This window comes from Pyrus communis, chromosome 1, assembly GCF_963583255.1.
Source record: "Pyrus communis chromosome 1, drPyrComm1.1, whole genome shotgun sequence".
Lineage (NCBI taxonomy): Eukaryota > Viridiplantae > Streptophyta > Magnoliopsida > Rosales > Rosaceae > Pyrus > Pyrus communis.
The window spans coordinates 42,478,053-42,503,369 of record NC_084803.1 but is presented as its reverse complement, the minus strand read 5'-3'; the positions used below and the strand labels follow the sequence as shown (position 1 = coordinate 42,503,369).

The 25,317-nt window shown below is 36.6% G+C and overlaps 3 protein-coding genes across 5 annotated transcripts; all 3 read left to right on the top strand.

Moving 5' to 3' along the window:
- The first annotated feature begins 1,614 nt into the window (after positions 1–1,614).
- Positions 1,615–2,801, top strand: LOC137716555 (protein DMP3). Its single transcript, XM_068456012.1, has one exon. The coding sequence runs from the start codon at positions 1,839–1,841 to the stop codon at positions 2,505–2,507; it is 669 nt and encodes a 222-aa protein (XP_068312113.1). The 5' UTR covers positions 1,615–1,838; the 3' UTR covers positions 2,508–2,801.
- Positions 2,802–13,482: 10,681 nt separating this feature from the next.
- On the top strand, positions 13,483–23,953 carry LOC137712904 (uncharacterized). 3 transcript variants are annotated; one of them, XM_068452111.1, is made up of 9 exons: positions 13,483–14,168; positions 17,825–18,043; positions 18,280–18,371; positions 18,595–18,702; positions 19,542–19,648; positions 19,858–19,913; positions 20,684–20,861; positions 21,766–22,056; positions 22,851–23,952. In XM_068452111.1, the coding sequence occupies exons 2-9, from the start codon at positions 17,858–17,860 to the stop codon at positions 23,699–23,701; spliced, it is 1,869 nt and encodes a 622-aa protein (XP_068308212.1). In that variant the 5' UTR covers positions 13,483–14,168; positions 17,825–17,857; the 3' UTR covers positions 23,702–23,952. The 3 variants fall into 3 exon arrangements, with proteins under 3 accessions (XP_068308212.1, XP_068308219.1, XP_068308204.1); XM_068452118.1 differs by lacking the exon at positions 13,483–14,168 and adding an exon at positions 16,248–16,626 and having other exon boundaries at positions 18,631–18,702; positions 22,851–23,953; XM_068452103.1 differs by lacking the exon at positions 13,483–14,168 and adding an exon at positions 16,248–16,626.
- On the top strand, positions 15,104–16,246 carry LOC137728222 (protein WHAT'S THIS FACTOR 9, mitochondrial). The gene has a single exon (XM_068467073.1). It carries the CDS (start codon positions 15,104–15,106, stop codon positions 16,244–16,246), a length of 1,143 nt encoding a protein of 380 aa, XP_068323174.1.
- Positions 23,954–25,317: the final 1,364 nt, after the last annotated feature.

The following is a 25,317-nucleotide window of genomic DNA, read 5'->3' as shown; positions in this document are numbered from 1 at the left end:
TCGCATGTATCAACCCGACCAAGCCATGATACATCAATGAAGTCAACGCCAAGACATATTGCATCTACATCAGGAGATTGAAGTCATGCAAGCTGATCCTAGACAACCTTGCTGACCTCTACACAACATCACTGCCGAAGTCAACCGTCTAGAAGTTTGTTCGAGGAATTGGTATGCCTAACTATCATATGCAAAGCTTGTAGTTCTCATTTGGAAGTTCTGTCAAACTTAGGGGGAGTATCCAAAAGTATACTCACTTGATCTTAATGTACTTTTTTTCCCTATGATTAGGAGCATTTTTCCTACTAAATTTTTACTACCTAGCTAGGTTTTAGCGAGGCACCGTAAAGCTCGTTTTCAACTAATCACTTTTGAATCAAACATGGTCCTCTACATCATAATTTTGCTCCGTTTCAAGAGTCAAGGTCTAAAATTGAAATTTTATTTCGATTTTATTGGTAGCGTGCGTGGATAACTTTGTTTTGGTTGATCATATGCAATGCACCTTTTGATTGAACATTAATCCAGTACCGTCATATAGGGGTTTTTCAAGTAACGCGGTATTCCCTATCCACTGCCAAAAGTGATGTAGAAGCCCGAAATTCAACATGGCTATTATTTTTCTCCATGTGGGTCGGTATACAATCATGTAACATTCAGTTAAAAACCATCAAAGACATCTTCAAATAACTGAATTGAGTGAGGATTTATGAGTGGATATTAAAATGAGTGTAGAAACCCAGAAAACGAAAATAAAAAACAATTTAAGTGTGTGAATGCCCCATAAACCACACCTTCTTATAAATTTTTGTGAAGAAACAAAATACCATACCAAATTTAATAATTAAGAGGGAGAAATATTACTATACAAAGGCAGGTGCTAGTACAAATCACACTACGGTAAAAAATTTCATCATTTTACGATTATTCTTCCATATTATTTGCGTGATATTAATTTTTCTAAGATGGAAGTCTATTGTTCTTTCTAGGAAATTTTTTTATATTAATGACCTAGAAGCGAATAGACGTCAGAAGGTTCCTTGCTAACTTAGAAGCTGGAAAATCATGACCTGTATCGTACAAATAAGTCGTCGAAATTTGTCAACGTGATTCAAATATTTTCAAATTTTTAAATACTACTAAGCTTAGAAAATTAATACTTAAATTTTGCATTACATATTATTGTACTCGAACTCAACAATTAGGAGAAAATTTTTGATGTGTCGAGAACCCATCTAATACACCAACTATCATAATATAAATGATTGAAATTTCTTTTCAATTATCCAATAAATTGTATTGTGATATTTTCTATACTGAACCGCGTTCCTTGCACTGAAAAATCTATTGAAAACTTGACGTATATATTACTGTATTGTGCATATATTGATCGAAAAAACAATTATTATATTATGCATTCAGATACATAACTTTACGCATTTAAACGTGTGAGATAGCCCCTAAACATTGAAGATGTCAAAAGCTTGACCTAACAGGAAACTCCATGGAAATACTACCTTCCAAGACAAGCAACAACTACGTTCTTATCATATCATATCATTTTCCATCAACCTAACTCTTACTATCTCTCTCTCTATATAAGTCCTATGCACTCCCCCTAATTAACCATCCCAACAATCAATATTCTAGCTATCCCTACACGCCAAGTCTCTCTCATCCAAATACACCAACAATTGATCTCAAGATCACCACAACTACAACCGTATCGCTCCCTCCGCCGCGTCCACCACCGCACCTGCCGCGGTCGTACAATTAATATATATACATACATATATATACTTCTAAACGCTTGTGCATCTAGGCTGTAGCTAGCAAACATGTCTCTTAGACCAAGAGCAACTTCCACCATCACCCCTGCCGCGCCACAACCAACCTCCACCTCCACCTCCGATACAGAACCTGATGAAACCCCGAAAAGCCCCCAACCACCTCAACCCACCTTCTCCCAACGTGCCATCTCCCAAACCCTAACGAGCACAGCAAACCTAGCCAACCTCCTCCCCACAGGCACCCTCCTTGCTTTCCAACTCCTCATCCCAATCTTCACCGGCAATGGCTCTTGCGATGCCGCCACACGCCCCATGACCTTGATCCTCCTCCTCCTCCTCGCCCTCTCGTGCTTTCTCGCGTCCCTCACCGACAGCGTCAAGGCTTTGGACGGACAAGTCTACTACGGGTTGGCAACCACCAAGGGCCTGTTTGTGTTTGACTACCCGGATGCTTCGGGTTCGGGGCTGCCGGATTTGAGCAAGTACAAGATAAGATTCATTGATTTGGTTCATGCAGTTTTGTCCGTGTTTGTGTTTGGCGCTGTGGCTTTGAGGGACAAGAATGTTTTGGGGTGCTTTTATCCCACACCAGGCCATCAGACTCAGGAGGTCTTGGACATTGCTCCAGTTGGTATAGGGCTCATTTGCAGCTTGCTCTTTGTGGTCTTCCCCACCAGGAGACACGGTATTGGATTCCCTCTTACGCCTGGCAAATAACTGGGTTATCGAATTCTGAGAAATGTTATTTAGACACGCAAAATAGTCATTTTTGTCATACTTTTGCGTGTCTAAACAAAATTATTGAATTTGATGTTTAATCATTTGTTCTCCTTTGACTTCCAAATCCCCTTTGGTTTTGAGTGTAGTTTAATATTCTTTGTTAATAAGTCTTAATTTATTGTAGTTAATTACCTGGAAGTGTAAGGATTAAGGAACATGTACAATTGTCCATTTTAGCAGATCAATAATAAATTAATGACATGTGTAATTTGATTCCCTCAAGAATATTGCGAGTGCTATTTTCTATTCTATATATGTGTGCATTTTCTAACGGAAGCATTTTTGCTCACCACCATTTAGTGTGGTGTATGCTTAACACCCTATGTATCACCGTTAGATGAATTTGAATTTCGAGATTCGTGTAGTGGATAAGCACAAATCTCAAAATTCAAACTCATCTACGGTGATAAATAGAATGATGAGCATACACCACATAAATGGTGGTGAGCAAAAATGCACTCTTTTCAAACTACTTCTATGTATAGTATTCAGCAAACTTAACTCGAGTTTATAAACAGTGGTCATCTTTGGGTTGGTCAGAATATAAGTGGTCAACTTTTGAAAGTTAGTAAATTATCTCATAGTAATGTTAAGTAGACTAATTTTTTAGATAAAATTTACAAATTCTAAAACGTATCACTAATAGAAAATAAACATATTAATCAATACTTAAGTAATAATTCAATAATCAACAACCACGTCATATAATTTACAAAGTTTAATCTAAATAGTTGATCTCCATGGAATTGCGTGTTATCTCCAATTGGTATGTATTGACTATAAGGGTGAAACTGCATGACCAAGTCACTAAAAATAAACAATATTAGTTCATCAATGTGGTGAGGACGAGTCTTGGCGCAATGAAAATCTTGGTCTTTTGTGACCGAAAGGTCACGGGTCCAAATCGTGGAAACAACCGCTTTGCAAAGCAAACGTAAGGTTGCATAAGATAGATGTTCCATCCCCCGACCCTTGCAAAACAGAGAGCTTTGTTGGCTTGGAATCGTCCTTTTTTAATTCATCAATGTGGTATGTAACATTCTCTTCCTCTTTTTCTTCGAATTTCAAAAATGTGCCTACTTATTGAAAGAAAATCAAATTATATGGTCGACATGCTGTTAGTGATGAAATAATCTGTACAAAGTGACGAGCTTGAAAAGTTGATGATGAATGTTTACTAATTTTTCTTAATTATACTAATGTTTACTAATTTTCTTAATTATACTTCTTTCACTCTAATTTTAGCTCTAAGTATTCTACGAAGTTAATTTCTAGCCTAGTATTGATGTACGATAGCACTTTGATCAGCTTCATATCCAGTTTGATATATAAAGTCAAGTATACTTTGAAAAGAAAACTATTCTTAATGTGTAGACAAACTAATAAATTGAATCGTGGATCAAGGCTAGTTGTTTATGCAAAGCATCGTTGCTAGAGTTTGCACTTGTATAAATATTCTTTTGTGTTGTGTTGCTTGGCCTATTTGTTCGGTTTGTTTCGGAGTTTTTGTGGTGCAAATGTGCAACCTAAGGAGAAGTCTTTACTTGCATACAGGTATATACCAGGCTACCAGCATCTGTTTGTGGATTTAGGTATCGTTTGGTATGCAGACGGGACGGGACGGAACGGAATGGGACGGGACAGGACAGAACGGAACGGAGCGGGAGCAAAGATGCCCTCGGATGGAAACAAGGAGGAAGAAGGAGACGAAGAGGTTATAATTTTGTGTTCCACGGATGTGGAACGAGTTGTTCTAGGGGGTTGAGGCGGAACGAAAATTAATCCAAAACTCGTCCCGTGGAACAGCTCGTTCCACCCGTTTTAGGCGCACCGAACGTGAGACGGAACGCCTTGTCCCACTTTGTTCCGTTCCGTCCCACGTACCAAACGGTACCTTAGAGAACCACAAAGACGAGCAATATCAATTGAGTTATTGATGAAGCTGCAAATAAAGTTTGCTTTGTTTTTCAAACTTCTGCCGGTCTTCAATTGTAGATCATTGTTTTGGACTCGGAATGAAACGTCGAAACTTTCATAATTTTTTTTATGCAACACTAATCCATCATTTACATGCTCCACGCTCGCGCAAAATTCTTCCTTAGGTTGGTTTTGGCCACTTCTCGCTCATTTCACCTCGCGGATGGTTGCATTATCGGCAGCAATGTCTGAACAAAGAAAGTTGAGGTTGATCATAAAACTAATCGGCAATATGTCGTGTAGCTCAACCTCTTATAAGTCCTTACAAGGTTTCTTTTTTCACCAACATGAGACTCTGTAACCTTCACATCTTCACATGCCCTCTCACGTGTGACAATTATCAAGTGAAACAAGTGGACAACACATATTGGGTGACATGGAACACGTGCTGCTGTTAAGCTTCACATGTGAGCCAACCTGCTCTGTTACCATAAAGAAAGATGAGATTCCATCATAGAACCAATTAGCAATATATAAAATAGCCCAACCTTTTATAAACTCTTGCAAAATTTCTCCTTTAACTAACGTGTGACTCTTTAATTAACCTAATTGTCGGCTGTGATTATGAATATAATGGGCAGCAGTTTGCGTTTCTCTTGGAGCTGTGTAGATCAATTTGGATTCCTCTTATTTAGGTATTTGCAGAAGTCATTACGTACAAGAAGTTAAAAAATGAAAGGAAAAAACACCAAACTGCCATATAACTAAAGCATGCAGAAATCATTGCGTGTAACATTTAATGCCATGTAGTATGAAATCCTCAAGTACTAATGTATTTCATAATAAAATGAAGCCTTTCACCTTTATTAGACATAATAAAAAATTACATTTGACTTTATATATAGTCACTTAATGAATTAATGTCATTTAGTACTACAATGTAGTGATATATATATTCCTCTTCACTTGTAAGTGAGATGTTTTAGGTTCAAATCTCGTAAACAATAAGTTCATAACCAATTATTTTTACCCATCCCTTAATATAAACATATCGTTACATATATAGCACCCTAAGGTTTATAGACCATAAATTCTCCTTAACAACCTTGGTTAAATAATTTAGGAGAAAAATAACCTAAACGTGCAGGGAAAGGTGAAAGAGAAATTTTATGATTTTCATTTGACTGGTTGTTTATGACTGCCTCATTGTCCTCTTGTTTTCCAGAATGAAGGGCATAAGGATATTTGTTGATGATCCTGCAAAAGCACAATGCATGTAAATACAAAAGTAAATTGATTAGGTATTAATTATTTTTATGGGTAAAAAAAGACTATTAATCTCTAAAAGACAAACAACAATTTTTCACCCAAGATTTGGTTGTCATTCTTAAAATGGGCTATGAGGTTTGAATTTTTTTCATATTGGAGACCATGTCGTTTTCACATAAATAACCCCAATATAACCTTTAGGTTTGATTGATCATTTGGTTAATTGTTAAATGTTGACGTGTTAGGTTTTGTCTACTTCCAAATCACACAAAGCCCTCATATAGAGTATCAAACAATCAAATATACAAAAATATTAAACCAGTGCAATCTGAGAAAATTGAAATGTATCAAGCCAGTGATCCCTAAATCATGGGTGTATATTATGTTTACTTTCGTCCTCAATTTGTAATAATATGAGGAAAATTCTACAAATTAATTAACTCTATAATTTTTCTTTTGATACCCCTAGAAAGCCAATTTAATTTTTTTATTTAACCCAAAAAAAAAAAAATCCAAGGCTTTCTTGCTCCTCCAAGTTGACGCCAGCGTGAGCTTTGGACTCCTTTCGGTTCGGATATAGCCTACTCTCTCTCTTTTCTCTCCTTTCTAATCTGGAATACGGTTCGGTATATCATGTGTCATAATATAAATAAATGAACATTTAAAGAAAAATTTATTTATACTTATATTATAACACATAATATATTCAGTTGTGTACCAATAACTTTGAAAAATTTCTCGATCTTAATGAAGAGTTGGGGTCACAAGTTAGTGGGGAAGAAAAGGAGGGGAAAAGGGGAAGATGTGTTGCAAGTTTGAACGTGGACACAATTTGTTAATTGTAAAATGTTAAGAAGGATTAAATTTACTAACATGTGTCAATTAAGGATAGAAGTCACATATATACTACACACAAAATACGTAAACTCATGAAGTATAAGAGATGAGAGAATACTCTTTACCTGCCACGACGCTTTTCAAGAAAACATTGCAGGGAATGTCTCCTTGCCATTGGAACCCCTGAAATAGTTCAAGTGTAATAAACTAGTTTGTAATATCTATGGAGAAGATGCACCTAAAAGTTTTCATATTTGCATTATATACCAAAAAATTACAGGCAGCCCCATCTATAAATTAGCCCTTTTCTTTTTCCCGATAAGAACTAGTGCGTTTAGTAAGGAAAGCGATCTTCACACGTTATTTTTAACTTTTCAAATACCAAATTTATCATCATTTTACGGTTTTACTTCATAAAGCTCAGGAGTACTTGATTAAACCTATGGCTTTTGTTCTCATATTGGCACAAATCATGTTTTTAAGCTTTGATTTTGTTTCTGAATCACATGTGTCAAAAGAAATCCTAAAACTTTCAAACCCAAAAACCCTTGAAAAGCTTGAGCAAGAAACGAATTAGAGAATGAGGGGAAGAAAAGTAAGGGAACTTAATTGAAAATTTCTGCCAATAAAACTTCCATCACATGAGAAAATTTAATTATCTATAGGGGGATATTTGAAAATTTACAAAGTTTGAAAGCCAAATTACTTATTTGTTTAGAGGGAAAATTGAAACACAACTTAAAGCCAAACTACAACCATTTGCAACTTTGTAATGAAAGAAAACAAACCTGCTCTTAGTTTAGAAACTGATAATTGCGGTCTAAGAGGTGGTGGTGCCTTTTTTAACCTTTCTCTAACAAAAGGTTTGGACGATGAGTTTTCACTAGCACGACAAAGAATCTCTTTTGCCTACAATAGGTACGTACATTGTGAATGTTATGAAATTGAAATGTATGAAGTGCTTGCACGCATGTATATATATATATAACACATTATGTCATGTTTGTTTACATGGATTGAGTATTAGAGTGATTTTTATTCTTGATTTACAGCATTAACTAATCACCGAGTATATGGATATTATTCCAATTCTTAACAACTCTTGTGCATATTATCATGCTTTTAGTAAATTTGATATGCGTAAAATGTATCGAATATTGGACATCATGTTTAAAGATTTATGTACTAAAATTCAATTGCATTTATGGTGGCGGGGCTGGGGTGGCGGCGATGATGGTAGGGAGGAGTGGTGGTAGTGGCAAACTGGCAATGGCGGTAGATTCTCGGTGGAGTGATGCAACAATGTTTTTATTTTTTTATTTTTTATTTTTTTTTGTGGGGTGGGGCGGCTCTTGGTGATAGTGGTTGTTGCTAAGCCGGCAGGGGCGGTCGTTGCAAGAGTATAGGTGTGAGATGATGGTAGTTTAATAATCAATTTCTTATTGTTCCTCTTCCACATCTGTCGTTTTCTCCGTCTCCAGTATGTTCCTCATTAACTTTCATCACATGCATCACATGCGTATATGCAGGCCTATGCTTACTACCAAATATTTGAGAATTTGGAAAAAAAAGAAAGATTAATTGAGGACACGAAGTTGTTATGGCAGTCAGAAATTGTATACTCACCTTCTCAGCAGGAATATTATCATAGACATGGACAATCCCATTGTAAAATATTGTAAGTTGTTCTGTTGTAGAAGTCTTGTTGGATTGATCACCACATCTTTACACATATACATACACAACAAAAGTACGAGGATTAATTTCACATTTACAATCAACGTTCAATTGTATAATTTAGTAGACAACAAAAAAATAAAGAGTAAAATTTTTTGTACTTGCTATATGGCTCGTTAGGAATCACTTTTAAAATGACTAGAAAAACGTTTTTAGACAAAAAGTTTTTAGGTCCCAAAAGCACTTGGAGTGTTTCATGTATGTGCTTATTCCAAGAAGCACTTCAAATGCTTGTCCAAAATTCACTTACATTTTTATTAAAAATTGGTTCTAAAAACATTTTCAACAAAAATACTTATCATTTCAAAAACACTTTCAAACGAGCCCATATATACTTAATATAACGTAATTTAATGTACGAATTAAATGCACGAGTGCTTCAAAAGCTAAACCGAGAGTGTCAAAATCGCAACTCCAAGATAATACGCGTAGATAACAGTGACTATGTAGAGGAGAACATACCGCAACCCCGGAAGAAGCTTTCGCTCTAGCAAAGACAGCCGGTCTCCTCGAAAATCATTACTACCAAGAAGCATAGGTGGTACTGAAGGGCGGGGTGATGAATGCCTTTTGACAATTTCTGATTCAGATTCAGCTTCCGTGCTGGATTTACCAGTGCTATTACTTCTTGTAAAAAGATATTTTCTGAACAACCAAGACATATCATTCGATGGCTTTAAGCTGCTGTTTTCTTGCTGGCGGTCATTTGGGGTACTTGCACCTTTTTCACCATCAAAACCGGCAGCATTGGAAATTATTGCACGATTTTTCTTCTTCTGATCTTTGAAGAATTCTTGGACATCTGATGAGTTATTGTTTTCTGTCTTCATGAAGTAGTCCCTTGTTATCATTGGAGTGCTGTGGCAGCATGCAGTGGAACTGTAATACCTATGGCATTAAACTTTAACTTGTATAAAGGTTGAAAATTAAGAGGTAGTGTGTGTACCTGATCGAGCAAGTTTATGCTGGTTTCTCAATGTGCATATATATAACCTAGCTCAGACGATGGTGGAGAGCTGTGAATATGTGGGTGTGTGTGTGTATGTGTGTGTGTGTATATATATATATATATATAGAGAGAGAGAGAGAGAGAGAGAGAGAGAGAGAGAGAGAGAGAGAGAGAGAGAGAGAGAGAGAGGGGGGCGGGGGAGGTTGATTGGGAGTAACGCCTGGGGAGTATTGTTGGTAATTTACAAATGAAGCAGGTTAGGGTTTTCGATGCACACGAAATCAAATTGGAGTTGCTGCCAAAAGTGCATAGCCTTTCCATGCTACTCAGACAGCTGCAACCGACACCAAAATGATTATATTTTCATTGGTTTTTACCCAAGTCCTTAAAGAAAATTGAAGTTTCGTTAACCTTAAAAATAACTGACAATATAGAAGGAGTAGCTAATTCTTTATTAATACATGTAAGGTCTTTTATTTGTTCGATCTTACATACTTCACTTAATTTCCAACTGATCCTAGAATTTGTTTTGCTTTCCTAATATATAATGATACTAATAATTAATACGTGCAGAAAGATAAATGCTAAGAGAACTCTTTTAAAATTGAAATTCTCTATAGGCTCTCCGTCACCTCATAGTTTAACATTAATTATCATGCCAACATTATAAAACATTGCGCAAAAAACATGAGGTGACAGAGAGTCCTGAAGAGTCCCACTTTTGAAAGAGTCTATGAAAAATCTTCTATTTGTTTGTACAGTGAAATGATGAATGCTATGGTTAAAAGATAAATAACTTCATACATGTAAGAATCCAAGCAATGTGCATAGTTCCTTGCCGAAACTCCAAAACACTCAAATTTGCATGCACTAGGTGGTGATTGCATCAATCTTCTTGTCATTTTTAGCTACAAACGCTAGCTAAATGGAATCGAATGAGGTTAGAATTCCTTGTCAGTTGTCACCATCAGTGAAAAACAACAGAGAAATATAAACATTTTCTTCTGATGAATACATGCACGTGTATTGTGTTGCATACTCATGTGCTTTTCATGAATCATAAAAAAAAAAGGACCAATGAGAACGATAACACCTGCTAGAGTTGACAACTACAGGTATTGATATTATACATAAGCTAAGCATACAGTTAAAAAGAAAAAACAAACATCTCTATGACCAAGACAAAGCACAAGAAACTCATGCCGGGCATTGCAAGGCATGTCATTCATTTCTATTGCCCAAATAAAAATGTATTTATTGTAGTTATTTTGGTGAATTTATTTGTATTTACTTGGTTGGAGCATCTCATGTTAGTAGGTTCTGATTTTTAATCTAAGGGAAACTTGGATAAATCATTTAAGGTAAATTACATAAAATTACTTTAACTATTAGGTTAGTCATAGTTTTATACCCCGTCTTTAAAAAATTTCAATGTCATACCTCATCTACGAATTTGTTACAATTTCATACATTCCGTCAGTTATTTGTCAATTCCTCCGTTAAATGCTAACGTGGTTTGAGGCGTGACCTACTTTCTATTAAAAAAATTAATTAAATATTAACTAAATATTAAAAAATAAAAAAATCACACCCATATCCCCTCCCCCCTGGAAAACTCCCCATCCCAATCCGCCCCCCAAAACCTTCCTTCTAAACCAATAAACCCCCCCCCCCCCCCACCCCTCTTCTCCTTCCCGAGCCTCCTAACCACCTCCATTTCCTCCACTCTTCAAACCCCGCCACCCACCCAAACAACAATCCCAACCCCCCCATCACCGCTAGTAGCAGCAACGACATCATGCTCGTCACCGAGATCGTGGGTGGGGTGCGATGATCTGGACAATCTGGGTTCAGATTTGTTTCTGATTGTTTTATTTTTATTTTTTGAGGGGAGGTAAAGAGAGTGGAGGAGATGGAGGTGGTTGGGAGGCTCGAGAGGGAAAAGAGGGGTGAGGGGGGTTACGAGGGAGGTGGGGGGTGGGGTTCTGGGTTTGGAAGGAAAGTTTTTTTTGGGGCGGGGGGGGGGGGGGGGGGAAGGGGATCTGGGTGTGGTTTTTTGTTTTTGTTTTTTAATATTTAATTAATTTTTTAATAGAAAGTGGGTCCCGTCTCAAGCCATGTCAGCATTTAACAGAGGAATTGACAGACAACTGATGGAAAGTATGAAATTGTAACAAATTCGTAAATGAGGTATGACATTGAAATTTTTTAAATACGGGGTATGAAACTGTGACTGACCCAATAATTAAGGTAGTTTTATGTAATTTACCCAATCATTTATTGACATTGAAATTTTCTTTTTCAATTTGGACTTTTTGATGTTTGAAAATCTGTTGTCATTTTACTTAATTATTAAGGAACTTATGAACCATTTTTTATTGACAGTCAATTAAATATTAAAATTATATGTATTTTCTCAATTAAATGAAATAAGTATACATGCTAACTCAGCCCAACATACACTATACAAGCACAATTAGTTCAAACGAATTGATCGGACTAGCCTTAATGTTGCAAATAATTGAGACATGTCTATGACTAGGCAAGTTTGCAACAAAGACAATTTTTTTGTGGTCCAACAACTAACTACATATTAATAGAACCTTGATTGTCAACCAAACTTCCATAAAATTACCATTTTAACCCTCTAATCAAAACTAAATAGAAATAATAAACATGGACATAATGTAATTTCACATAAACCAAATTTCAGGTTTTCTCATAAGACTCACTCACATGTGATTCTAACATATCTCTAATATTGAAAAATTAAAAATAAAACAAAAACCTCTCTCCTCTCTATCTTCACTCCCACATTTCTCTCACTCTCTTCATTTATCCTTCCATTTTAAAAACAAAAATGAGTCACTTAGTACTACGGTTTGGTGGTATTCCTCTTTCAATTGGAAGTGAGAGATCTTAGGTTTGAATCTCGTGGATGAATTCAATACCAAATTAGATTACTCATTGTGTGGCTTAGCCGAACTCTCCCTCTCCTTAGAGTAAAAATATCGATGTATTCAAAATTAAAAAAAAAAATGTTCACACACTTTTTGTGTGGGCATACTAGTTTTATTAAAAATACACACTAATACAAAGTGAGGCAAGTCCAAAGATAATCCACAACTTTAAAGTAAAAGTACATCCAATTAGAAAAGTAAAGTAAAAAAAAAACCCCAAAAATGAGCCCATAACAATGCCTAAGTAAAAAACCCTAAATCTAAAAACGATGACCAGCGTCCCCACCAAAAGTGATACAATAATACATTATACTAAAAAAAAAAAAAAAAAAAACCATATATTATACTAAGGGGGTGATAAATCAGTAAGTACATAATTAAGTGTATGAAATGTAATAAAGTTGGGGAAGTTTCAGAATATTTCGGATCAGATTCAAAATATTCAAATACATTCCAATTCCTATTCAATTCTTTTCGGAATTTTGGTTTTATATTTGAATCAGATGGAATATTTTATAACTTTTCGATTCAAAGTGATCGGAATTGAAAATTCCTATCCAAGTTGCCCCACTAGTACCACATATGTAATTTCTTCTTTGTAATTATTCCTTATTTCTAACCAAAAATTACAAACTAAACTAAAATAAACGAAGCTATTTAGTATTACAGTCTAGTGATATTCTTCTTCACTTGTAAATAAGAGGTCTTAGGTTTGATTTTGGCTCAAAGGCGATTCCGAACCATATTATTATGACTAACCCATTGTAAGGTTTTGCCCACTCCCTCCCCTTTTAGTGTAAATAATAACGTTAATTAAAAAAAACAAACCACTTAGTACTACGGTATCATGATATTTCTCTTTACTTATAAGTGATATGTCTTAGGTTTGATTCTCATTAAAAACGAATTTGAACCATAATATTGCTAGCCCTTTATAAGGCTAAACTCATCCCCCATCCCTCTTAATGTCGATAATATTGTTTGTTCTGGAAAAAAAAAAAAAAACCAAAATAAACGAAAGTATCAAACGGGCCTTAAGTCGGCCCTGTAAGAGCATTGACGACTGAAATGTTAGTATTTAGCCGAAAATGTCTGAAATGGGCGTGTGGCTAATTCGGCCCAAAGAAAACGGGTAATGCTTGGGTACTCCCTAGTGAGTACCCAATTTACTTCCCTCTTTATGGTCCAATGATATTAGTACACCTGTCACTTGCTATCTCCATAACCAAACAATCTTCTTCCTGTCCTTGCCTATGTGCAGAATCCGTCTCTATTCCATCACTTCTCCGGCGACCCACCCTTATCCTTTACTTCTCCGGTGACCCCACCCCAATCCCCCACTTCTCACCACAAAATAAGTTGATGATAGTCTGAAATATCTCGAAAAGAAATCATAGATTATGGATACTAGCATATGTGCACCTAATTTGTTATCTTCCTCGCGTACATGCATCCAATTCGCAGTATAAGATTCGGGGGGTGGGTCACTGGAGAAGAGAACGATTAGGAGTGGGATCGCCGGAGATGAGAGGGATTGGAGGGGGGTCGCCGGTGAGAGGATGGGCTGCTCTGGATCCGTGAGAGATGGGTTGACAGTGGAAAAGGGGCAGTCGGAAGGTCAGAGCGATGGAGGCGTGAATGAATCTGGGTGTTTGGTTGCTGGGTTGTATGACAGATGTTAGAATGCTATTGGGCCATGTAGGTGGTCAGTAAAATTGGGATACTGACTGTTCAGTACCTAAGTATTGTCCAAAGAGAAAGGCCCAGCGAGTGTAGTCCCTAAAACCCCGAGCAAATCTTCGCCGACACCATCATCGCTCCGTGTCTCACTAAGCCCGCGCGTCTCTATTGAGTGAAAGCGGTTTCCTTCCCGCCGCCGGCTCAGACGGTCACAGTGTTTATCTCGGTTTCTCGCGGCTGAGTTGGCTGGTGAGTTTGGAAACGTGGAGTTGTTAAAACAGATTTTTGCGTTGCTTATTCTGGTCTGCCCTTTATTTGATACTGAACAAGCTCATACTTTGCTCTTTCAATTTGAGTGTTAAATTTGGCATATTTCTTTTGTCTTGATTGCTAAGAAGTAAGATTAAAATTGTTTTTTCGGAGAGTTTCTGCAGTTTTTGCAGACAAAAAAAAAATATGAAATTGAATCTTAGAGAAAAAAATGGTGCTTGGATTTGATAGGAGTGATTCTTTTTGCAATTGGTGTGAATTTTGAAATGGGTTTGTAGTGGGTGAACTGAAGTTGTACAAGCTTTCATAGCCTAACCTTAATGATAACATACTCATGGTGGGGATGGAGTTGGAGGACTGAGAATGCTATAAATATTTCTTACGTTTTTAATTTGACGTGCATTTGGTTGACAATTATTCGTTAGTCGATATATAATAGATTAATAGGTTTAGATGTTGAATTTGTCTTCTCTTATTTTGTTTATTTTTTTTCGGGTTTGCTTTACTTTCGTTGTTATGACTTAGGGTTTGCCTTCTAGTTTGAATAAATGCCTTCCACATGAAGGTTGAAGTTCTTTACATTGGTTTAGTCTAGAAATTAGACAATGAGGATTGGCTAGTTCTCAATGTTTTGGTTTTTTTTCCAAGGGAATTGAGAATATGAAGATACAAGTATCTCTAAGACATCAGTATGTATTTCATGTTTGTAGTTATTTTTGTGCCACCACCTTGTAGCTATAAGTACACAGTTTAACTCTTATGATTCTCTTCCTAGTAATATGGATGATTTAGATTACAATTTTAATCCTATCTTAGTGTCTGGTTGGTGGATTTTCTTATTTTTCTGTGAGTTTCTATTGCTAGATGAATTGTTTCTGATATGGGCTCTGATGATAGGTTTGATCATCTGAGTCATGACTATGTCTCTGATTAGGAAACTCCCCCATCGGTTCAACACCATCAGGACCTTTGTGAACGCCAAGGTAAAATGGGTCCGAGATCCATACTTGGACTACGTAGTTGAACGAGAGAAAGACCTTAAACAATCCATTTCTTTGAAGAACCAAATCCTCTCCAATCCTTCCCGGTCCCTCCCTCTCTCTGCAGCCTCTTTGCTCAAACCCCACCTTGATCTCCCCACCACATCCTCCAAATTTTTCCATAAATATCCTTCCTTCTTCTCCATATTCCAGCCCTCCCCTGGCCTCCCTCCCCATGTCAAGCTCACCCCACAAATCCTCTCTCTCCACAAAGAAGAGTCAGCCATTCATACCTTCATGCCTAGCAAATACAATGCCATTGAACGACTTTCTAAGGTTTTGATGCTCACCAGAGGGACCAAGTTGCCCATGCACCTGATTAACAGATTGAAATGGGATCTGGGTCTACCTCATGATATTGTGGGTACCCTTTTTGCTGATTTCCCAGATTATTTTCAGGTTTGTGAGGTTGAGGATGCAGTAACTGGGAAACTAGAGCTTGCGTTGGGGCTTGTTTGTTGGAGAAAGGAGCTTGCTTTCTCTCAATTGGAGAAAAGGGCGATAATGGTTGACCTGAGTGAGAAGATGTCAAAGCACATTGCATTTCCAATGAATTTTCCAAATGGGTTTGATTTGGATAAGAGGGTGAAAGATTGGGTTGAGGAATGGCAGAGATTGCCATATATTTCACCATACGAAAATGCAGCCCATCTTTCAGCAAATAGCGATCAGGCGGAGAAGTGGACGGTGGCAGTGCTTCATGAGGTTCTTTGGCTTATGGTTTCCAAGAAGACCGAGAGGGAAAATTTGTATGTTTTGGGAGAGTATTTGGGGTTCGAAAGGTCTAGGTTGAAAAAGGCTGTGGGGCATCACCCAGGAATCTTTTATGTTTCAAATAAAATTAGGACACAGACTGTGGTACTAAGGGAGGCATATAGGAAGAACTTCTTGATTGAGAAGCACCCATTAATGGGTATTCGGTATCGGTACATTCATCTCATGAATAAGATACCAAGAAGGCATAATTCGAATCTTGTTTTGGCCCCTGGTGGTAGAAGACTGATTTCTGTCAGCTGATAATTGTGGTATAGAAGAACTGGGAGAGGAGATCAATGATAATTGCTCTTGAGATGCTGCATTTGATGATTCTAATAATGCTGCAATGATGAAATGGAAATTTTCAGGAGGTCATATAGAGATTGATGTGATACGTATAATGCTTTGGTGGCATGATGTGTATTTTGATTGAGAAGATGAGTTAATCTATTGGATGATATACCATATTGTTGCTACGGAAGGCATAATTGCTGCCCAGGATCCGATGCGGGTGAAGCTGGTTTTACCTTTAGTGATAGGAAGTGGGTTGTTGAAAGGACAGCTGTTATTTTGGAGACATACAGGAAACTTAGTATCTTCGGCAAAAAATATAGTGGCAGTGTAGTTTATAAATAACAATGGTATTGCATCAAGTTAAATTATTATTTTTTTCTCATGAATACAAATTGCATTCTTTTCCTGTGGTGTTGTCACATTTTTTCGTTGAGGGTTTTAAATTTCATCCTAGTTGGAGTTAAGTCTCTGCCTAATTGGATTTTAGTTGTTATCTGGTGAGTGTGTTACTTAGTGTTTTCTGCTTCTTGAGATGATTTGTTTAAATGCTTCATTACCTTGATAAATTTGAGTTGTATTTGAACAAATGAGTTGTGTTAAATTATCTTGGAAAGATTGCCCTTTTGTATGCTAACTTGCTAAGGCTTGGATTTTATTGTGCAAATAATATTTCAGATACCTCCTTTCATATCTTCTGCGGGTACTGGTAAGAGTATTAGAAGTTAGATGTTAGATGTTTGATGTTCATTATGTGATTTTCCTATTGTGTTGCCTTTTGAGAATGAAACCTAAAATTCATGTAACAGTTTTATAAATGATAATGGGTTTCTAGACTTGAAGTTTTTGAATAGCTAACATGATGGAGAAGGAAACGATTTGATTCAATTCTTATTAGGAAAGCTTTTATTTTGTGGATAGAATTGGTACAGGTGCTGTTTCGAGCAAGCTTTTTAATGTATTCATTTTGTGCATTCTATCATGTTATCATCTAGGTTGGGTCCGCACATTATTGTGACTTGAAGTTTAGGACCCATACTCTTGCTGTTCATTGTCATCTTTATTTTTACCATCCCCTTCTTTTGTTTATATGGTCTGCTATTATTTTATAATCAATCACACGTGAAACTTGAGATGGTTTTGGTGTGTTGTTGATTTTACGTTGGGTTGATATTGAAGCTAGATGGTGCATGAGTTTTGATAGAACAAGGTAACTGAACGACATAAAGCTGTCTTTTTCTTTTAGGGTAGCTTGTCAGTTTTATTCAAGCATTAGGGCTTTTGGATTGATCCAGAGCTACAGTAGCACAGTAGTTTTAATTAGTGCATATAAAACCAAAAGAATTAGACAATCATGTTAATGTGTTCAGTTATGGTGAATTTATGATGATGTGTGCTTTAAATATGATTATAGAATGTTAAGTATTGTGCATCAGAGCTGAGAATTCTGGCTACCTCTCGAGCTTTAATTTGGAAAAGTTTATTTTGTATTTTGTATAAAATTTCGTAATGCTATTCTCTCATCTGTACTTGTTTTTTTGTTATTAGTTGTGTAGAGGTAAAGCGAGTGGAAGAGTTGTAATGGAAGAACTTTTGGGGTACACGGAAGAATCAAGAGATAATGAGGAGTTGGGTATATCAAAGTCGTCATCATCATCACCTTACAGCTACAAATTGGTGCCTTGGTTGAGTTGGGACGAGTGGCTCTTTGTCAAAAAATCTCTTTTCTCTAATTCACCTGATTTTGTGGCTTCCGCTTTGAGAAGAGTAAGAGAAACCCAACTTCATGTTTTCATTTTGCTTACCGTGGAAAACAAGAAAAGGTTATGTTAGGAATTTTGACGTGGATATTGCTTGTTTGAAGCTTGCGTATCCATTGCTATAATTTTGAAAATTAATTGACACAATTACTTTTTAAAGAGTTTTTTCCTTTTAATTGAATTTTTTTGTGAGGTTTCTGGCAATGCCATAAATTCTTTTTATGTTTTAATTGTTGTTTACAGATATCAACATGGAGAAGCAGAGGCTGTCTTCCTATTACGATTGAAGTTACAGCATCAATTATTGAAATTCAACGAAAAGATCCTCACTTTAGGTAGCTTTTACTCCAACTCCTATGCACCTGTTTGGATCAACTTATATCTGTTTTTACCCGGTGGGGGTGGGGGAGGGAATATTTTATGCTAAATGCTGTTTGCTTTGTGGTTATGTTTGTATATATTTATAATATATCTCATATATTGTTCTGAATTTCTTCAAAAGATAAAGTATTTGTCCTACTTTGCCAACAACTTTGTGTATGTGTTTTTGAACTATAGAAAGGACCTGTCAAATGATGCTTTAGATAATTCCAGAACAGATCAATCACTTGATGCTTCACTCTCAGAGGAAATGCTGGCCATGTTATATTGTATGGCAATCATGAGGTGAGGTTCCTTCAATTTTGTGCTCTTAAATCTCTCCATTCTTTTCTTTACTCCTTATCATTTTGTGATGTATGGATGCATATTCTTAGTAATACTATCATAATAAGCACAGTGCAATAATTAGTAGAAACATGGTCCTTGATAAACTATAATGCTGAATCAAAACTCTAGTCCTGAATCAAAACACACACACACATTCTCTCTCTCGCTCGCTCTCTTTGGGAGGTAGTTTGTAGTGGGTTTGACGGAGAGATAGACTACTTTGACTCATATATGGGCAGCAAGCATGTTAAATAGCTAGTTGCATCAAGTGTTGGATCTTTTTTCATGTTTCTACAAATTATGGCATGGTCTTTGACTTATCCCAGCTACATTCCAGTTTCAGCTATACCTGGAACTGTATAGAAGAAAACTTTTGACTATATGGTTCTCTCAAAGAGCTCCAGCTTGAGATTATGGATGTATAGTAGATGTATATGTTCTTAGTAAGGGTCATTTGGAAGAATCTTTAAGCATCCGAATTTTTTGTTGGGAATTTTTCTTGATACATGCATTCACTGCTCATTATCTTCAATTTAAGATATCTTGTGCAATGGGTTCTTGTAAGTATAGCATGCATAATTTTTTTAAGCTGTCCCATCACATAACTGATATTAGTAACATATCAAGATAATTTTTGAGGTTTTCATAGTAGACATAGAACAGAGAAATTCTGGATTCAATTCATAGGGGATTAATGTTTAAGCTCATATTTATTTTGCCTCCTTTTTCTGTTTGTCATTGTCTCATGTGATGTCACATAAATAATCACCTTCACACTAGTTGGCTTGTTTCTGAAGGCTTGTGAATGGTGTGGTTGAGAAGACACGGAAAAAAACAGAGGTGTCAATTGCTGTGGCTGCTGATGCAATTGGCATTCCACGTACACTGATTGATGTTCGTCATGGTGAGCAGCTCCAACTTTTATCTTGTAATCTTTTGTTTGTTGGTTAAGCCTTTAGGCTTTTCTGTTAGATAACCAACCATGCCCATTCGACTTATGCCTACTTTGCGCACAGGGCTTTGGGTATTTTAAATAATTTTTTGAACACTTATGATAATGTGCATTGAGCATTATTTTTATTTTTCACTTTGCTATTGCTTTAATTTTTTTAGAGGGATCTCACCGTGAACTTCCTGCACTTGACGTTGTTCGTACTGCTTCAGTTAAGGTACATATCATGTTTGGTATATCAAAAACTTCCCACCTTCAAATTCTTCAAATGCTTAATCAACTTTTAGATTTTATGTTTGAGAAATCTAGTCTATTTGATGATGAATAATTATAATAGAATCCGAGTTAGGCATCATTTGATATTTGATTAAACTACTTGTGGGTGCTGCACAGAATGGTGGTTTTATTTGATAATATGTCTGAATTCTATTAAGTTGTGCAAACCGGTTTTGTTTTTCCATATAAACATAGGTGACACGTTTTCTGATGAGAGCAGATTCTTATTTCAGGTTTCCCACACTTGGCGTTATTCCAGCCTATTTTGGCTGGAAGACATCATATTCTGCATTTCAATTGTAACAAAATGATATTGTTATCTCAATATGTTTCTAGCTATCACTTTCGTGGGCTAGAACTTTCAGATCTTGAATAGGGAAGATTAAGTGACCCAAAAAGAGAAAAAGTGAATAGGGAAGATTAAACTTGTTTCTGAAAACAAACCCTTTACAGCTAGTCTCTTAATAGTTTTGACTTCATGAATATCACCAGATATTATTAAGTAATGTTTGAGGATAAAAAGGGCCCTCAACAGTTATCATAACCCTTTATGGCTCTGTTACAAGTTCATTTTAATTCATGACAATTTGTTCCTTTTTTACCCTTTTTTTCCTACTGGAATACTTCAATGATTGTATACGAGTTGTTTGGAAGAGGATGACTTGCTTTAAATTTGAGTAGTTAAACATTATCCCTGGTTGGTGTTTTTAGGCCCTTGATTGGTTGAAGTGTTATTACTGGGAGCCTCAGAAGAAGGAAATTCCATTTCATGGTAATGAAACTGATAATATCAGAATTGAAATAAGGTCTAAATTGCATGAATTGGCCTTCTCCTTAAGAGTTAAGACGACTCCTCAATCCCATTCTTCAAATGTCAAGAAAAAGCGCGGTATGAAATTTTCATTTATTCAAGTTATATTGATTATACTGCCTAAATCTCTGATATATATAGGATACAATATTTTCTGATGCTTTTGCATAGAGAGAATATGTGGTGCACCGTGTATATCTTTTCATGTTATTTGCAGCTACATTTTGTAGGGATTGTGATGTTTTCATCTCCTGGGGATGTTTCTTGTTTATATGGTCAGGACTTTCTTTTCAGTCTTCACCCATTCTTTGTAAAGGAGTAATCTTAGACAATAAGTTTGGAGTTATTTTCTGATAGAATTTTAAAATGTCCGTAAAATTAGGAATCCGTAATTTTCTCTAATGTTGAAATGCTTGTCCAGAATTTTTTTTTTTTTTTTTTTTTTGCTAGTTTTGGGGAATATTCTTTATGATGGAATGGGAATGGATTATCATGGTATGTATTTCAATCAGCAAGCTATCTCGCAATCACAAGGGAGGCTTAGAAAACCGTTGATTGTCATGTTGTGTTCCAAGGAAATGGAATTTACATAGCTAAGCTGTTGTAAAGAAGTCATTATCGATGTGTATCATGTGTACGACGTATACTCTCTACTGAGACATGTCCATGTAGTCCATGTGTATGTCATGTTTTGGGTTTGATATAATGCTACACCTGCATATTTCTCTTTTTATACTTGTATGCCTAATTGCTATTGTTGTATTGACCAAAGAAAATATTACTATTGTTGATTAGAATGTTTAGAAAATGTATTAGGTGATTAGAACGTTTTATTTGATGCAATGCTACACCTGACTTACTCTTGTATTGTGCACACAGCCATCATAATTCTGATCGGATGTCCGTGATTCAAGAACAAGATGTATTTTAAAACATGGATGTTTTTTAAGTATCGTTATTAATTGAGGTACTTCATTTCCAGGTTTAAAAAAAGACCGTAAAAGGATATTGAAAAGTCTTATTGGGCTGTATTCTTCCTTCTCCTCAGAAGTTGTTTCTGTACTGTTGGAGTTCTTGTTGGAGGCTATAAATTCCTCAGACACCTTGGAGCTTCCAGTAAACACCCAAAGTGGCCCAAGACTACTTATTTCGTTGAATGAGTGGAAGCTTGTGATAACAAAATTTTCAAACAAGGAACCAGAGTTGCTTCTGGCTCTTCTGAATGCAGTTCTTGATATGATTGAGACTCGGGAAACAGTGATATATGAGACGGGTAATCATGTGACCTAATTTTTTTATTTTTTGTATAATTTGTTCCTTATTCAGATATAGACTGGTAGCACATATGCCGAGATTGTGTGTAGATTTTAATTATATATACATGGTTACTGAGTTGCTTTTTTATGCTGGAGATGGGTAAGTGATCAAGCCTGCAATAACGGTCACATCAGAACAGTAATTTCTCGAGTATAGAGTGTTTTTGAATTTGCATGCTGAGATATATCTCCTCTGGCTTCCCCTGATAAAGTTGCATATTTCATTTCTATATTACATTTGGTGACAGCTAAACAGCAACGTACCTCCTTTAGGTCGGAAAAGCATCTGGTTTTCAGAAGCACTAAAGCATAAGCTGCTGAATTAGGTTAGATGAGTAATTAACATTGAGTATTAGAAATATCTGTGTAAGGTGTCCTTTTTAGCATACAATACAGCACAACAGCTTAAGGAGAGGAGCCCTCCCATCGAATCCTCAATCAGTTAAGAGTTTAAGCTGCTTTCTTGAAAGCATGTTAATGGTAGCTGCATATAATCAGCTAAAGCCAGATGCCTTTTTAGGTGCATGATGTGCATTTGATTTCCTAGCCTAAATTCACAGTGCAAGTTCAGACACCTGCTTTTGAATCCGTTCGATTATGTATTTGATATTCTCAGTTCATAGTGTGAATTCAATGTTATTTGCGACAGCTAAACTTACTCACCAAAATTGAGCGTGTGATTTGTATTTGCTCAAAATTTAAATTATCCAAGCGTTCTTATCTTGGTTGCTGCGTTTATGAATTTGTCTAGGAGGGATTTCCACATCATCAGACCGCAGGGCTGAGGTACTCCAAGTTGAACACCTTTCTTCTCTCTTTGCGTGGCTCGTTCAAAATTTTGAAGGATTAAAGCCTCGCCATGAAATGGACTCTGCAGCCGAAATCAAAGTTTCTTCAGCAGGCAAAACTCTCTCAAAAGCAATTCTGATGGAACTCCTACGTAAATGTCTTATTGTATCAGCTTCTGCTAATAAAAAGCTCATGGATTCTGCCGCCCATCTTGCACAGCTGACTGGGGACAGCTTCCTAGTGGGAAAACTGCACAAGCTCTCTTCGTTTGTTTCATCAAATTCAGATGGTACTGAAGAAGATACTGTTCATATAAATTCAAATAATCAATTTAAGAAGCAAGAAGAATCTATAAGTCAAGCAGCAGAGAAGCTAGAGCTGATTAAACGTCGCATAGTGAGGAGCAAAGTAGTGAAGAGGATCGATGCTGATGTCGGAGACACTAACAGATGGGTTCTGGCAAAATCATGGAACCCGTGTCCAATTGGAATGTTGCCTCGAGCTGTGGGGTCTTCTGGCCGCCTTCCTGTTCTGGATGTTAATGTCCTGGAAAAGGTTCCTGAGTTAGTAGGAAGAAAAGAGATGTGGGAGTTGAACCAATGCAGTGTCAAGAGACCTAGTTCCGAAATGCAGCTCCTAGATAACCCATGTGTTAAGAAAATGAGGGCGGCAGTGGATGGTTCTGTGTCGGAAGGTGAGGATCTTTCATCCTGGGAAGATGTCGACGGACATCTCATGATAGGCGGGGTGTGGAAGAAAGTCGGGGAAGAAGAGCTACTCGCCGTCAAGTCTGCTGTGAGGATATTAATCTAGCCGCCGACGTTTTTCATCCTAGGAATAGAAGGGTAGATTAAATTTTGGAAGGTAACTGTGTTGGCTCGCAGGATAAGCTTCAAATCTGGGTTACAGTAGTTTTGGTCTATATTTTCCAGTGATTTATCTTTTGTAATTTAATTAAGAGGCTGTTCGATGATTATTTACCACTCTTAATCTTATGCTATTCAGGTAACACTAATTACTCGAATCTATTTGTTTATTTCTGGATCAAACTCGGTCACTCGTTACGTTATGTGAAATGTATGAAAAGGAACCGGATCCCTTACTGACCCAAAGGAATTGAGCTCAAGGATCAAATGATTCAGGCCATTGAAATTTGATTCAACGGCTACAATTATTATAACTTTTAGAAGGTCTCCAGTTTGTAACCGTTGGATTAAATTTTAATGGTCTGGACCATTTGATATCAAGGCTTAGTTTCTTTGGGTCCAGTGGGGATCCGGTTCCATATGAAAACACTTGAGAAGTGATTTATGCACGTCCGGTTTTCTCTTGGCATGCCCATTTATTTTTTATTTTAGAATTGAATAAATAAGAATGTGTAGAAAATTATTTTTCTCCTTCTACACACTGCATATTATTTAGTTTTCATCAACAAAAATGTGAATTAAATATCATTCTCCGAATCTCATCTTATTTTGGGCATTAATTCATGTTTGTGAGACCAAAATTAACAAAAAATCATAATTAATCGAAATCCCATTTCAAAAGCAAACCTATTAAATTTACAAAATAAAGAGTAAAATGAGCTTTTCATACTACATTTTGTTCATTACAACAAAAATCTACCAATTTCTAAACAAAAAAAAGGCTTCCTTCGAATGGTACAACATAAATGCCGCTTCTAATCCCATCATTGGCTCAACCAAGTGCGAGTTAAGTTCCATCAACCCATTGATACAACATTCGTCTGGGTTCAGGCGGAAAGGGATGTCATCAATGGAAAGAGATTCTCTCCGGATCTCTTCCACCAAGGTCACCGGATCAAGTAATTCGGATCTTTAAAATTTCATCCAACGGCTTACCTGTTTTGATCCTCTCAAAAGCTATAATAATTTTTTGACCGTTAGATGAAATTTCAAAGGGGATCCCTTGATCCAGGGGCCTTGGTGGAAGATATCCGGAGAGGATCTCTTTCCGTCATCAACCTCGGTAAAGAATTACCATTTTAAAAACTACGACGGCACTCTTCAAGTATAGAGTGTAGTAGGCAGTCACTAATGCCGTGAACAGGTTAAATTAGTAGGGTTGGGAGCGGAGACCATTTTATCACACTGGTAATACGAGGTTTCATTCACTTACGGAGATAACCACGAAAACATCATCATGGGACCATTTCCTTACCTCCAACTTCGGTGATGGATTAATCATGGCTCGCGCTGTGTTTACAAGGCGATATCCAATCACGATTTCCTGCCTTTGACGACCACTGAGCACAATATCGTAAAAGGACAGTTCTTCCTGGTCATATAAATACAGTTCTGCTGGTTTAATGCACATCTCATTTCCCTGTTCAAGCACAAAATAATACGAAGCTCTGGTCATTTAGTGCAGAAGACGAGCTTATACAGGTTAAATTAGAGTTGCAAAGT